Source organism: Telmatherina bonti, assembly GCF_933228915.1.
Source record: "Telmatherina bonti genome assembly, chromosome: 1".
Classification (NCBI taxonomy): domain Eukaryota; kingdom Metazoa; phylum Chordata; class Actinopteri; order Atheriniformes; family Telmatherinidae; genus Telmatherina; species Telmatherina bonti.
The window spans coordinates 16,061,466-16,078,382 of NC_136619.1; the positions used below are offsets into that span (position 1 = coordinate 16,061,466).

General features: G+C 36.8%; 1 protein-coding gene across 1 annotated transcript in view; it reads left to right on the forward strand.

Annotated features, from left to right (window-relative positions):
• Positions 1–16,917, forward strand: part of slc6a2 (solute carrier family 6 member 2) — a gene marked incomplete at its 5' end in the record, with an annotated part of 28,076 nt that overhangs the window by 3,014 nt on the left and 8,145 nt on the right. The window contains 5 exons of the mRNA XM_079264324.1: positions 10,910–11,048; positions 11,427–11,561; positions 12,272–12,375; positions 14,117–14,241; positions 14,368–14,480. Coding sequence (XP_079120450.1) covers positions 10,910–11,048; positions 11,427–11,561; positions 12,272–12,375; positions 14,117–14,241; positions 14,368–14,480 — 616 coding nt within the window. The remainder of the gene's footprint in view (positions 1–10,909; positions 11,049–11,426; positions 11,562–12,271; positions 12,376–14,116; positions 14,242–14,367; positions 14,481–16,917) is intronic.

The following is a 16,917-nucleotide window of genomic DNA, read 5'->3' on the forward strand; positions in this document are numbered from 1 at the left end:
AGACTTTTTTTTTTACTCCTTTTCTGTTCTATATATATATATATATATATATATATATATATATATATATATATATATATATATATATATATATATATATATATATATATAGTTTTCCTTTGTATTTGACTGTAGGTTTTTTCTAAATGTTCTTTATTAAGTAATTTGACCTTGAACCGGCTATTTAGACTGGCCAGTGCTCTCTGCACATGCTCAGTTCCTGCCACAGGCATCTGCCTACAGGTGAAATGTAGACAGTAGTAAAGATGCCCATCTTACTACTCCACATGGTAATATTTTGACATGAGCAATGCTGTCTTTCTTATTTCAGTTCATGACGTAATAGGTGGAGAAGCCAAGTGTTAACAAGCTGATCAGAGCTTTTCGCCGCTTATTACAGAGTCCGACATACTTCCTGTTCTGTGTTTGTCTATTAGAACTAGTCTAATTAAAGGCCGCCACCATTTTCCCATGTTAAAGGCTCAGCTTAGCTATGCAAGGAAATGAACAATTTGGTTGAATTCTCAGTCTCAGCTGAAAGTGATGTTTTCAAATATCAAACAGCAATAATGTTTTATACAGTCCCCTGTTAATATAAAGAGGATAACCAAAAAGAAGAATCTGAGAAGACTCAGCCATATGTGTTTGCACTACAAAAGATGTGTATATAAAAAGTTCAAATGCACTCTTTGAAGTCTATGAAAAGAGCACCTTCTGTTTATACATCAAAGACAGCCAGTTCTTCCTCAGCTTCTGTGAAGACTGACTGTGCAGCCCAGAGGAAGTCTGCGAAATAACTTGGACAATACAAGGGACACATGCTAAGCATGACACACAGAAGACACTGAGCATGCATCATAGCCAGTAACCAAGATTGTTAAAGGTTCACTCCTATTCTGCTGAGCAACACAGTCCAGAACCATATGTTTACTTCAACAGCACTTATACTTATATTCCATTTTCCAAGAAACTCCAAACCTGAGATATCACATAGGTATGTAAAAACTTCATTTTTATTAACCACAGTATTTCCATGAAAGCATAGCAGATCTTAGTGCAGACCTCCAAAAAAGTGATGCAACAACTCCTAGTGAGTATGCACTGCCCTATAAAACTGACAGTCAAAGTATGCCGTCTAGTTGTATTGTTATACTTTATTTACAGGAAAGAATTCAGCACACATGCGTGGACAGCCTGGTAACAATAGGGTACTTTGAGACTGATCATCCATGGGGTTTGACACTGTAGGGGACAATAAATCCTCCTGCTTAGTGTACAGGAGCAAGGCCAAGGCACAGCATGAGGGACGCCAACTGAGTCAACAATTCGGTTGCTTCACTTCTTACACTCCTCTACATCCACAAACTCTTTTGAGCTTAGTTTGCATCACAAGCGTCATGTGCGGCAAAACTGAACAGTAAAACAAACTATGAAATGGAACATTCCTTCAGACTGACTTCGCACCTGCCCCCGTGTGCTTTGATGCTCAGTGGAGTTTCAGCTCACCAGCTGGGTTTCTTAATGCACTTTACAATTTATTCTGAATTTGTGGCTCCTTAAATTCCAATCTGGGGGCAGGGACCCCAGATTGGAGTTTAGGGGAGCACTAAAAATCACAAAGAATGCTTAAAGTTTTTAAAAAGCTCATACAAAAGTAAACATTTGATGGATTTTACAAAGTAACAAGTTAAATGAAAATAGCATACCTCACAAGTACATTTACAGTCTTCATAAAGCTCAAAAAGTGGCTACAGAATATTGAATCAAACATAAACTAGATTCCAGAAAGATGAAGTATCGAACTGCGACAGCGGCCAAGTTTACATGGAAATTTTAATTCCTCTTTCATGCCGAATAAAAGTTAAATCCGCTTTAAACTGGTAAAAAATGTCCATGTAAACACATAATTCAGAATGAAAAAGTAAATTTGGAACTAAATTTAATTCTGAAGTAAGTGGCTGGTTATTATTTTAAATCCAAACTGATTAATTCCTCCATCATGTAAACCATAATTCCACTCTAAAGTAACTTCCTTCTCCTTTCCAGCTGCTGAAAAAAGTGAAGTCGAATGCTTGTGTTGGGCTGGTGCTTCAAAGTTATAGTCAAAATAACGGCAAAACTGGTACTTTTTATGTAGTTTTCCATGTTATGACTGAAAAAATTCCAAGCAGGAAGCAAACTTTGTTTATTTCCGTTAGTTGTAAGTATATCATGCCCACCCCCTGTCCAAGAGGAATTAAATATTTCCATGTAAACTCATAGGAAAATACTGTGAATTCAGAATGATTTAATTCTAAATGAATAATTCAGAACAAAAAAACATCATGTAACTGTACCCAATTTCTGTTCCATATTTAAAAGTTTGGTAAAGTTGCACCCCTGTAAAGGGGAATAATGAAAAATAGACACAGACACGGTGTTGCTGCCGTCACATCCAGTCTTGTAATGTATTTTTTCCATAAGGACCATATTTTCAGCAATACATCTTTAAATGAACGTATTACAAAATAAAACAATAGGATTAAATTATAACTAAGCACTAACTGCCAAAATCACAGCACAAGCACAAACGGAAATGGATGAAAGTCGTACCATATACAAGCTAATAAAACAGACATTAATAGAAATACTAATCCAACAGAATAAACAGCCTGATGACTTCCACTGTTCAAGTCAGCACCACGTTATTAACTGTACAAAATTATATTACAGATTTAATTAACAGGTTTAATTAAAACTCTTTGCACACAGAAAGTACAGCGGTATCTTTTACGGCGTGACCTGTTCGATGCGATGTAGCTAGCAAGAAAATTCTAACCGTTCAAACTTAGATGAAACATAAAATGAGTTCTGTGGTCGGATTTCACTTCTAACTTATCTTTTGAATAACAGAGAACATAAATACAGATGTAAAATGATTTAAAAAATGGACATTTTACTTGGAAAGGGGAATAATGGAAAATAGACAGGCACGGTGGTGTTGCTGCCATCACGTCCAGTCTTGTAATGGACGAGCAGGAGCAACACGTTTCCCCTACGTTATCTCAGACATCATCTATGGAGAGACGATCAGAAGGTAAAACTCTCAAAACCAAAACTTTAAAAGAAACACTCTATAAAATCAGTGTTCAATTAAACAATGAAACAATATTCAAGTCATGGCATTTTTAACATGTTATGCTAAAGCACCCTTTTCATAGCTGTTTTTATATTACACGACCAAAGTAGTCGATCGCAGATAACTTGATCAGTAATAAGTGCATTTACCTGGACAAACTTTCCTACAAAGAGTGGTTGCTTAAGAATCCTTTCTCCTTTTTTCTAATTACTATTATGAATAAAAGCATCTTACTTTTAACCATATAATATTACAATTACACTTTACGCCATCAAGCAGTTCTATACATGTCAGTAACATTGTGTGGTATCGGATTTTTGTACCCATTTTGTTGACAAGTCAGTGTGTTTTAGGGGGAAAAAAATATTTTTTCAAAATGATACTCAAGCTCATCAAAAGCAGTTTGCAGCCATTAACCGGAAGTGTTTCCAGCTTGATGCTGAATGCTGTGAATATGAGTTCATTCACCTTCAAACTGTTCACATGTAAAAGAATAACAGTAAAACATTGAAAATAGTAACTTGCAAAACTTGTGGATTTTCAAAGGAAGCATTATTTAACCCCAAAGGTTGAAGTTTTTCTCTCAGTCTATACTGCATAATTTGACAACTAGTTATTTAAAAGTTCATGTATGCACATGTTTAGTTTGATCATTAGTAGGCTTATAGAGGGGAAAATTACAGGAGTCTATTCAGCTGAACGCCTCAAACCAGTAAACTGAAAAAACATCTGCTTTCATAGAAATTCTCACTTTTGTTGCTCAATCAATCAATCAATTGCTTTTTATAGCACCACTTTATGTTTTAATATGTATAAAAATAAAGCTTTTAGTTTTTTTTTTATTAACCTTTTTAACACTATTAATTAAGTTACAAGTATGCGCATGTTTTGTACAGGATATTCATAATACAACACATTGTTCAATGAGATTTTTGTGAATACATTGTAAAGTTAAATAATCATGAAGCTCTGAACTGTTAGTTGACTTTACAGATCTAATCAGTCAAGCAGACATAAAAAAGATCCTGTAAGGATCAAGCGAATGGCTGTCTGACTCTTATTTTCTTTACATTTTTATAACCAGTTAATAAATATTAGGAGTGGGAATTTGACATGTTAATTATGATAAATTAATTACAAAAAAAAAATTAATGCATAAAAAAATGTATACATTTAATTGTGGAACATTTGACACTGCACAATTTCCTGGTACACCGATTATGGTGATGCACATGATAGACCCGTTATTTACTAACTAACTAACTAACTAACTAACTAACTAACTAACTAACTAACTAACCATTTTTCAAACCCTTCTAGTGATTCTGTTTAAAGAAAAAGCAACAAAAACAACAGAGTTGACAACTTCTCAGTAAGCAAAGTAGCTATTGGCTGTCCTAAAAGTCGCTTTAAGAAGTCATCACCGAATTTGCATAATCAAACTGGTACACATAGTTGTAATGGACAAATAATGGTGTTGGAAAGTCAAAGTTGCTGATTTGTGACCCTAAATATGTTTAGAACTAAAAAACCTTATGTCAGTATTTTCTTTGTTTTTTATTGGAGTTTTTATTAAGTGTAGTTTGGTTTTTAATTCATAGTCTACAACATGTTACAGCACTTCTAACTATTTTAATGGTTTGGCTTACGCGCTTCTTCGGTCGACATTGATATCTGACGGTAAGCCAGGATGGGATCAGCCAGTAGCAGCTTTGCGTGTTTCATTTTCAGTCTGGTCAGTGCAGAGGTGATCGCCTCCTGCTCTAACTGCAGCTGGGAGGTGGGACTGCTGCTGTCTGTGGACTGAGTCATCTCCCAGAGTGTTTGGATGCAAGTCCTTTTTCTGGAAAAAAAAAAAAAAAGTTGCTAGAAGTGTCCAAAAACTCACTAAATACAGTGAAAAAGTTGGCAACACTGCTGCTCTGACAGCTACAAGTTGCTGTCAGAGCAGGAGGAGATCACCTCGGCTGCATGACCTGCATGTCTTTATTATTTATTTATTGTCAGATATTAATGCTATTAATGAAGAGTGTTGATGCAAACATTTTGAAAGTTAAAATTACGGTAATATGTTGTAGACTCTTAATTATTAACAGCTGAAGCTGTTTGTTAAAGTCTTTAAAATGACACTTAAACTTCAGGTCTGTTTAGTTCTGGCATATTTTCTTTCTTTCTTTTTTTTTTTTTAAGACTTTTTTCCAGACATGAATCGAGCCTGAATTTACTATATTAATGTCTTTGTCTATTATTTGATTTAGTCATCCACTAAAATCCATTTTAATCAAAAGAAATAATTTTTGGGGCAAATTCTTGTTATACAATTAATTGAGAGTGATTAATTACAAAACCAATAATTATTGAGATATTTTTAATGGAGCCCCACCCCTAGTACATATAGTAGATGAGTTTGTATTTCTGAAGAATGTGAAAATACGTCTTCATTTCATCAGCATTCATGTGAATCTCCTGAAGCCATCACATCTGATTTCATGCCAGACATAAGTGGACCTCAAATTTACTGAATTTAAACAAAAAGTTCAAATAACAACTTGTAATATAACACATGTGCTAAAATCCTTCTTTTTTAAACAAAAAAAGTCTGAACAACATGTAATGTACAACATAAAAATCAGGTTGAAATGAAGAAATCTTCAACTGCCTCGTGACTCCCAGGCCTTTATCCCTTTTATTTATGTTTTGCCTGGCTTGTTTCTCGTGTCATAACTAACATTAAGACTAGACAGCATGCAATCGTATGCCAACATTATGTACACAGAGACCAGCTTATGGCAAGCGTGTGAGAAAAGCAGGACAACCGGCTTTCTAACTGACGATAAGACTAAATGTGTTTAGAGTAACTGGACCAAAGGGACCCGGACCAACGTTATTGTGTACAATTACAGGAAGTGCATCATCAATGCTATCAGATGAGCAAGGAGGCCTTTTTAGCTTATAACACAACACTGACAAGATACCCTCAGGTCAAAGCATAGTCTCTAAATTTCTTTCCCAAAATAAACTGATGTCTTCACAACACTATCTGCCTCCCCAAGGACCTTATAGCTTTGAATTTATTATCTGTCTAAGATAACTAAATGCTAAAGTGTTTCACAGATCCTTCATTCCCAAAGGAGTCTGTGTCTGAACATAGTTCACTTTGCGTGTTCTTGAGGTTTTTCTCAGTTGGACAGTTGTGTAAGCAACCTGAGTATCTGATCCAAATAAAGTTCCACTGTTTATCAGCCTATAACATCACATGCCAACTAAATTGAATCTTTCTAACGGAAAGTTTTAGGGCACATGCAAGGAAAACAAAAGAGCGTTTTAATCTTTTACTGCTGGATACTGATATCCAAATAAAATCCATCTCTCTGCTTTCAGCTTTCAACATCTAACAAAATGAATGATTTCAAACATTTGGTGCAGTCTGTCTCTGTTGTCGAATTTATGTTTTCCTATCATGAGTTTTCATTGGAGCAGACAGAAAGAGCTTTACTGAGCACAGAATTTTCCGTTACGTGAAAAAGAGCTACTGATCACAACCAATCATAAGTGATGGCCAACATTGTTTGGTTTCCTCAAAGTAAAGTAAAGAATAAAGTGAAAGTTAAAAAATGTATCATCTTCAGCAGGAAATGTTTCCCCTTCACTGTATGTTTTATGAATAACTACATTTTTCTGTCAGTGATACCTATTTATATAACTACTCAATAACCGAATAAAAACAGACTCTGGCCTACAAGACAAAACCGCATGACACTTGGGCCACAGAGATAATTCCAGGAAAAAAAAAAAACATATTTTTTAAGTTTTTTTTTTTGTTTTGTTTTGTTTTTTTGCAGGGAAACTTTACATTTGTACTTGATGTCACTGTCCTTCCCTGACAGAAAACACCTAGAGCTTAAACATATTTTTTCTATTTCTGTTTAGCCTTTTCCTTTTTTGCCCTTAAAAGCAGGGTTTTTCATCTTGAATTTCATGATTGAGACTCATTTACTTTTATGGTAAAAGATGTGGAAATGTCAAGGTATTTGGCTTAGGTTAACATAACATGGCCGCAGGGATTTGTCTAACCTTATCCAATGTGCAGGACCTTTTTGCATCTCTATAGTTTCGATGGCACAACACACCATGTTAAGTTCCTGTAATGGGAAATGTTTAGGATGCTGCACAACATGACCCTAATTTTGTTAATTGAAAAACAAGACAGAAAGACAAACTGCTCCATCGTCTGATGTCTTCTGAAAGTCAAAATTGTTTGACATACATGTTAGCCCTTGTGCTCTAGGCTATTCTTTCAATTTTCCAACTGAAAAAACACCCCTAAATTTAGTCAGTAACAGCTGCAAAACTGAGAGGTCAAAAAGAATGAGCTTGGGCTCCAAAGATAAAAACACTTCAAATACAACAGGTCCCCTTGTTCTTATCTCAAGGCCAATGTAAAATTAGAAGACCTCCTCAGAAGAACAGCTGCATTTGCATTCTCTTTTAATCAAAACTTTCAATTATATATTCATAAAAAGCATCAAAGAGTGAGTAAAAGCTGATGTAATGTACCATAGAAAATGTTGCATAATTTCCTGTCAGAGTTGTATCTGGCAGTTTCATCAGTTACAACATCACACAAGAAAACTTAAAAAAAAAATAAAAAAATAAAAAAAAGGGAAATACTTTATTAAAGCAGATCTAACACGATCGGGATAGAGCGACTTCCACAGTGGAAGTGCTTATGTAAATTTTCACATCTGGCCCTTTTTTAAATGAACTGCATCGAGTTTTTGAGGATGTTTTAAGTCATGTAGATGTTGACAGATGAATCCTGGTATAGCTTCACAGAGCTGTGTGTGTTTTTTATTTTTCTTTTTGACCAATTTGGCTCTGATATTTGAATGCAGTGTATCACATTAACTTTATGCCATTGTAAACTGAAGTTGTACACTTCCTTCCCATTACTCTACAGCAGACATTCCAAAAAAAAAGAGCTTGCAGCTGGAAACAATATTTAGGTAGGGCAGTAACAGACACCATTTTTCTTCCCTTGTTTCATTATATCATAAAACACTTGAGTCATTTTATGCTCACTTTGACTTGACAGCATGTTTAGCTAAAGGAAGATGGTTGATAACAGCAAAACAATAACAGAGTCATTACCAAGACTTTCCAAGCATTTGCATGAATTTCAGTGAAAAAAAGGAAAAAAGAGTTGAACAAATAGGTCTTAAGCAGATGTATACAACCAGCTCTCAGCATTAATGTTGATATAAGATGAGGAATGTTCACAGGTGAAGAAGATGATTCAGACACATTTGCCTGGAGTTATTAGACTTGTGATAAACTAATGTGAAATAAAAGCAGCAAGCTGGAAATGTAGAGTGAGGGTGTGGGGCGGTCATGCCTCTCCGAAGAGAGCATGTCTCTCAATCTTCTACTCCCATCTTCTCCTCAGACACCTGCATATGGGCTGTTTTTTAAAACTCACATTGCTATTGCATAGCCTGGGTGGGGTTGTTCAACAATAAAGCAGGGCTAACAATTAGATCCGGACAAAGAAAACACACCCCATGCGTTGGACTATTTATGTTTCATGTGTGTCAAGTTGTGCATAAAACAAGCTAAGCTTAGCAAGGCTGATTGCTAAGGCACTTGGAGAAGAATTCAAGGCATTTGGCACCCTCTGCCACACATGGTTTATGAGAGCAACAGAGTTACCCAAAAATTTGAAATATATCGATTTACAGATGACACATTTTTCTTATCAATTATCTTAAAGTGATTTTTTATTTTGAGTCTTTCCAATTTCAAAATGTGCTGGAATCAAAACAACATTATCAACTCATAGTGACAGCAACTACCACAGCTTGCAAAATATTTTGTGACCTTCACATATTGTGTCACTGCGCAGTACAACAGGGCACCGCCACTCCAGAGACTGCTAAATCCCTCTGAGGGTCTTAAGCAGAGCTTTTGATTGGTCTCTCTAAGTAGATGCAGTTTTCTCAGAACATATTTCTTGATCCTGTACATCTCATCATGACCTCTGCAGTTTATGCTAATCATATTACAAGTTGAGGAGGTAGCTGCATGACAACATTTAGCTATTGTTCCATAGAGTTCCCTTGACACGCTAAGTATATTTACTTTTCAGAGAGCAAAATCCATGTACGTCAGGTAGAGGTTTGAATGAGCATTAATTTTAAAGGTCTAAATATGGCAAAAAGATCATGAAAGTTTTATGTAAAAACAGACTATTCAAAACTTTTGCGGTGTTAATGTGAACTGGACCATTCTAATTCTCACTGAATAGTTTTATCCAAAAATATAAAAAATAAAAATAAAAAATGGAAGCAGCTTAAATAAAATGATATGTAGTAAATTTTTTTTTGGAAAAAAAAAATCCATCTATGATCTATATCAGCCTGTTCCAGTGCAGGGTCACAGGGAGCTGGAAGCTATCCCAGCAGCTCGTCCGTCACAGGGCCAAGCTTCAAGACTCAAACTTTCTTATCCCGGAGGGGCAATTTTGTTTGCTGCCAGTGATGAAAAAAGATGAAAATGAAAAGAAACATTTATAAAAAAAAAACCAAAAAACATGAGTACAGCACATGCATCAAAAGTATATATGACAGTACATATAAAATGCCAGTGATATTTGGAGCATAAAGTGACAAACACCCACCCGCACACACTTCAAGAGAGAAACCAATTAACCCCGAAAACATCTTTTTTGACTGTGGGAGGGAAGCCAGAGTACCCAATGAGAACCCATACATGCATAGGAAAGACATTCAAACTCCACACAGAAAGGGCCCAGCTGTCCTTTCAACCAGGAACCTTTTTGCAATAAGGTGCCAGTGCTAACTACTACACGACTGTACAGCCTGGAAACAATAGTATAACTCATAAAATATCTTCTACAGACACCATTTTCATCACAGTTGTGATTGTTTTATAAAATTCCCCCAAAATCCATACTTTTCTAATTTGTTTTCAATTGATTTTACATGCTTTAGGTTGATTGTGTTTAAAAAATAAAAACACATCTAGACTGTGAAGCCTGCGAGATGTGTAAAAGTTGGAAGTCATGTTTACTTTTGTGATGTATCATCCTTTCTGTAGAATTTTTAAGAGATGAGTTGGTTGTTGAAGTTTTGCTAAAGTAACTTTGTCCATTTTGGCTAACTACAAGATTTCCACTGCTCGACAGTGTTGCTGTTGGCTGTTTCTCCTTTTTTATTTGCTGTAAATTGTCCATAGAAGGCATCTTTGGACAGCAAGCAAGCCAGTAAAGCACACACACTCTGTCTTTGAAGCAATGCTGTTGTAAGTTATACAGAAACGAGTCTGGCATTGCCCTCCTGAAATAACCACAGAGACATTGCTCTGATGACACCATTTGTGTCTTTAAAATTCAAATATGTATGACTCAGTGGTAAACCGCGTCACTTATGCAAGTCACCCATGTCATGGACACTCATGCACCCCTATACAATCACAGATGCATGCTTTTAAGTTTTTTGCTGATCAAAGATAGAATTGTCTTTCTCATCTATGACATGTAGAACTCCCCCACCACCCCTTATATAAAACTGAAATGTAGACTATCAGACCATAGATCACATGCCCCTCTGTTCATTTGAGATGAGCTTGTGTCCAAAGAACTGGAGACCATGGCATGACAGCTTCTCAGGCCTCGAAGATGATAAACATTCAACACTGATTTGCAACTTATTGAGATTTTCCTCGCATCCCTGAAACTTCTAACTCTGGGTATATTTGTCTATTTTTCTGCAGACGGGGTGTACTCCATCTCCATGAAAGTAGTGGTATCCATGATCTTGGTTTGCCTCGTTGGGAGTTAACTTTGTGCTTGGTTGTAGTCGTCTTTATCCTCTACTTCAGCCTATGGAAAGGTGTAAAGTCTTCAGGAAAGGTATAAGCCTGGGCCTGCAAACAACCGCTGCTTTCTTCAACATAAATCATCTCATTCCAAGTAATTCATGAAGAATCTAGTTGCAGCTAGTTAAAGTTATGGTACTGCTTGTAAGGTATGATAAACATTGTGGCTGGGTTCCCTTATGTTTTTTTGTTCAGCACTGTAGAATGAATTTGAAGCCACAAACACTACAATTTCAGGATGCAATACAGGAACTGTTGCAATTATTGAAATCGCAGCTTTAAACTGTCACCAGTGCATCAGGTCATAGTTAGAAAAGGTTAGAGGGATTTTCTTCATTATATAGAAAAAATTATTTTCGTATATACATATATATTATTTATTTATATGTTTTTTTCTATTTGTACTATTCAGGTGGTGTATATTACTGCTACTATGCCCTATTTAGTCTTGTTTGTGCTGCTTATTCGGGGCATAACTCTCCCAGGGTCGACTGAAGGCATAAAGGCCTACCTCCACATTGACTTCAATCAATTAAAAAATCTGCAGGTGAGAAACAGTATTTCTGAGCTGCATTGCATCAATGAATGTGGGGATGTATTCATTTTGAAAAACAAACATACTTGTTGATGTCTAGTTTCTAGTTTCATTGCTAGACGTGTCTTTTGAGTTATTGTTTAACCTCTGGGTTTGTGTAAACTTAAGGAACTCTGATCTTACATGCTATGAGTAACATTTTTGTCTGGATAGATTTAAAAAGTCCCCCATCTGTATTACTGTAATCCACCGGGTGGAGTATCAAATGCTCTAAAGGGGCTAAAGGCTAGATTCCTCTGGTGCCTCCCATACTGAATGTACGTATAGAATGGGAATGAGCACACTTTATAAACCCCTACCTAAGATACAATCTTCACCCAGCTAAGCTCATTCCTGTGTGAAAGGGTTGAGAAAAAGTTCATCTTTTGCAAAACATTTGCGGGCCTCGTGTTTTAATGTAATTGCCATGTTGTGTAAATGTGAAGCAGCAGATCCTGGGTGACAGAAAAAATATATAGGTATAAAAGAAATGTGTTCTCCAAATGAAGCAATGCAGCTGGTTTGCAAAAAATTTGGATTAGTGATGTTAGAAATTTAAATAATAACATTTTTAGTTTATATTATACTTATCTTGCAAGTAGAGTATTTTAGTGTAGATTTAATTTTTAGGGGGTATTATTAATTTTTTTTCTTTTCTTCTTGTTACTTTTGCCTGACCGAAGGTGTGGATCGAGGCTGCCACCCAAATTTTCTACTCATTGGGAGCAGGATTTGGTGTTCTAATTGCATTTTCCAGCTATAACAAGATTGACAACAACTGTTACAGGTAAGGAGCTTTTCGGTGATAGCCTGCATTTAGTCCACAACACATCCTCGCCGTTTCCAAGCAGCCTGCCTTTTCCATAGCAGAAAGGATGCTAATCTGTTCAGCCTTCTCCAGTGTGCGGATGTATGAGGATAGATAAAGTACAGACCAGAAAGGGTTGCCAGATAGTAGCCAAAGGCTGTTGGCTTATGTCATACAACTGCCGTTCCTCAGAAGAAACCAGGCCTTGCTTATCTTTTAATGCATGAATACAGGATGGTGGTGGTGATGGAGGCAGCTGCTGTTGACCAAACAATTCAATTCAACTTTATTTATATAGCGTCAAATCACGGCAATGCCATCTCAAGACGCTTTACAGACAGAGGGGAAAACATAATGAAGGCCAATTCATAACAGCCTATATAAGGAAACCAACAGATTGAGTTGAGTCCAACTCAATCTCCCATCCTGAGCAAGCACACTGGCAACAGTGGGAAGGAAAAAACTCCCTTTTAACAGGAAGGAAACCTCCGGCAGAACCCGGCTCAGGACAGCATACAAAAGATATCTTTCTGGAGCAACACAAACTTTCAACAACTAGGATTGCTCAAGTGATTCCACCCTTGCAGTGCCCCAAACTGAAAACTACAATCATTATTATAGAATAAATTACCTCTCAGTGTGTGTCACGCAATCCTGTATCTTCCCAGAGCCTTCCAAGATTAGCAGGTGCTGTACTGCGTGCTATAAGCGATACAAACCCCTCCTTTCCATGTTCTGTCTCATTCCCTTCACTTGCTTCAACCCCAGACGGGGCCTCTTCTTCCTCTCTCATGTCCCACTCAGAATTATGCACGGACTTTTGGCAGGTGGGATTTGCATTATGACCTTTGTGGCAAATGAGCAAATTTGAAGTAGGTGAAAGGCACAGGTATGCCAGATATGTCAGAATACAAAGACTGCTGGTAGACATCTGGATGAGGTATAGTGCAATGAATAAGTGCATTCTCTATTACATCCGTTTGCAACATGTGATCCAAAACTTAGTTTGAAAGAAACTATTGCACTTAACAATAAATGAAAGCACAGCAAACAACACAGATAACCAAAATGAAAACAACAAACTTTAAAATTTCAGGAGAACATACAGAAATAGGCAGCCTTCAGTTTTAGGATGGACACAAAAGCCATATTTCTTTTCTTTGTCTTAATAATCATTTGTCTGATCATGTTTGTATACATGTGTAGTGACCTGAATGACCAGACAGCAGGGCTGTGTTTGTTAAAACATCTGCAAAATTGTTCAAAGCCCTCACACAATAATAAAAGCAGTAAGAGGGGAAGTGAAATGGAAAGAAATTGTTCATTCAGAGGTTTCTGCTCTCTAAATCCGAAGGTGGCTGAGGTCAAATTGACCTTATTCATTCTGTCAGTGGCCACGGAGCAGCACTCTAATTACAGATTAAACCACCAAGCAGGAGCAGAGAACAAAAGCCTCTGCTTAATTCAACAGTTCTCACCAGGAGATCAACCCTTGAAACACTTGAAAGATGCCAAGTAACGGACGACTCTATTCTATTTTAACATAACCGAAACAGAGTACTACTGATTTAACATGTGATGTTACCCAAAGCATTGAAGAACAATTTAAACTGAATCCAAATGTCAAATCAATTGAGACTTTGAAAAGAAAATTCTAATATTCACATGAAAAACAGCTTTCTTTCTAACTTCTTATCTTTGTCATTTCCTTAACCTATAGGGATGCTCTTTTGACCAGCACTGTGAACTGCGTCACCAGTTTCTTCTCAGGGTTTGCCATTTTCTCTGTTCTTGGATACATGGCTTACAAACATGACGTGAAAATAGAAGATGTGGCAACAGAAGGTGAGTTCTGGATTTTATCTAGAACTAGTTCAATTCCAACACAACATAACCAGCTAAAAATAAAATATTGCTACTTTGGTCTACTACTTGAGCTGAGGAAAATCATATTGTTTGTTGTATGCACAGGGCCAGGTTTGGTCTTTATCATCTACCCAGAGGCAATTTCAACACTGCCTGGCTCAACATTTTGGGCTATAGTCTTTTTTATCATGTTGCTGACTTTGGGCATTGACAGTTCGGTAAGTACCATGGACATCTACATGTCCACGCTATCATATTGTTTACTAATAACATAACATTACCGAAAACATTTTCATTTTATAGAGACATTGATGAATAAGTGAATTAATTATATGTGAATAAATGCATCAAAACCTAGAAGTTAATGAATAGTGTAATACAAGTTTAATAGGGATTGTGATACAGATGTGTAAGTGGACCTTGTAAGTCAAGGTTAAAACCTCTTTCCCTTTTATGCATCCATTGCAATTAATGAAGTATTTTTCATTTAATTTCCTATTATGGCATTGCTTTATTGTACGCTTACAAAAACCATATTATCAAATATAAATGTATGCATTTGTGTTGAAAACCACAATAAAATATGCTAAATCTTTTTAAGAAAACCTCTTTAGTTAAAATTTCTGGTGTCTTTGGGAGGTATTCAACCATTTTCTTTTATTTTGGTACATTTTTTTGTGATTTTATGTAATTGAAAAGTTTAATTAAAAGAGGAATTTAAAAAATAGACTATAAACATAATAGTAGTTTATTGAAATGATCCCCCTATGGTGCTACCATTGACCTTTAAGTATTGATATACTTGCTGTGATAAGCCTCATTTAAGCTCCATGTTAAATAGTCAGTCATCTGTCCATCTTCTTTCTCCTTTATGAGCATATTTTAGTCCATTTTCACCCAGATATACCCAGATATAGCAAACAGAGTTTTACCACCTGGAACCATGGTGGTAGTGTTGTGCCATTTAACTCACATGTAATCAGTAAAAGAAACACAGATGAAAAAGAAATTCTAATGCATCTAATGACCACACATATCACACCATCTAGTACACTGCCTTTGTTGTGGCTCTTTCTGAGACATTATCACGTGCTGTTCCATTAACATCATGCCTGAATCTGAAATCAGAACACAGATTTGAACTCTGAACTCTGCACTGACCTCTAGTGGCTGTATTGCCTAACAACCATTCCAGCACAAAGGATGGGTGGGAGAAGAATGAAAGTCAAGTTTCACTATGTTTTACACATGTTTTACGCATTTACATGTCACATCAATTAGCCTTAAACGTTCAGGCAATGTAACACCACTGAGCCAGAAGCACAGTGAAGAAAATGAAACTCACCTAACAAATGGGGGACCATGTTAAAAGATGTACAGATTGTGGTTAGGTTCTTGCAAAAAGTAAAAAAAAGAAAAAAAAATCTGTATCCTGTAGCTCACCTATAAATCCAGTCATTAAAACAACTTTAGAAATGTGTTCTTCAGTATGAATACTGAAGTCTATCACTGCAGACATTGTCATACAGGCTGATACAGGGTTATCCATTTAATATGTATGTAAATGTATATGTATATATATATATATATATATATATATATATATATATATATATATATATATATATATATATATATATATATATATATAAATATATATATATATATATATATATACATACACGGTTATTGACGGTTATTTGGTTACTTTAACACTTGCTCATAGGAGTGAGTGTGAGCGTGTGTGGTTGTTTGTCCCTGTGTGGCCCTGTGATGGACTGGCGAGCTGTCCAGGGTGCATCCTGCCTTTCGCCCACAGACTGCTGGGATAGGCTCTAGCTTCCCCGCGACCTTATTGGATTAAGCAGTTAACAAAATGAACTTTGTTCTTTCAATAGCTGACAACAAAATCACACAAAAAGGCAGCGGATGTTGTCCTGAGGGATCTCTTCTCAGACCTGGACTAAAGCATCCGCCAACTCCTAGACAGATCTTTCACCATCCAGGCCTTCTCCAGTTCTTACTTGAGGCATTGGTAATTCTTTTTCATGCTCCTTTTTCCTGATATTTCCATCATTGAGGAAGGATACATTCATCACTACGGCTTTCCTCTGCTGCTTATCCATGATTACTATGTCGGGATGGTTGGCCACCACCATTTTAACTGTCTGGATCTGGAAGTCCCAGAGGATCTTAGCCCTCTCATCCTCTCATTCTCCACCACCTTGGGGGGAGTTTCCCACTGGGACTTTGGAGTCTCCAATCCATATTCTGCACAGATGATCTGCTCTTTGCCTGTCAGTTTCTTGCACCCTGCTGCGAGGTGCAGGATTCTTTCAGGGGCTTCTTTGAATAATCTGCACCTGGGATCCTGCCTGGTATGGTAGATCTAGGCCTCAATCTCTCTGGTGCACAGGGCCTGCTCCTGTGCTGCCATGATTAGTGCCTCTGTGCTGTTCTTCAGTCCAGCCCTCTCCAGTCATTGATAGGACTTGTTTATATTGGCCACTTCGGTGATCTGCCAGTGGTACAGCCCATGCGGGGGCTTTTCCTCCCATGACGATTCTTCCATCTCGTGTTCCTCCAGACTCCATTGTCTGAGACATTCACTAAGTGCTTCCTCCCTTGGTGTCCTCTCGCTGATGTATTCATGGA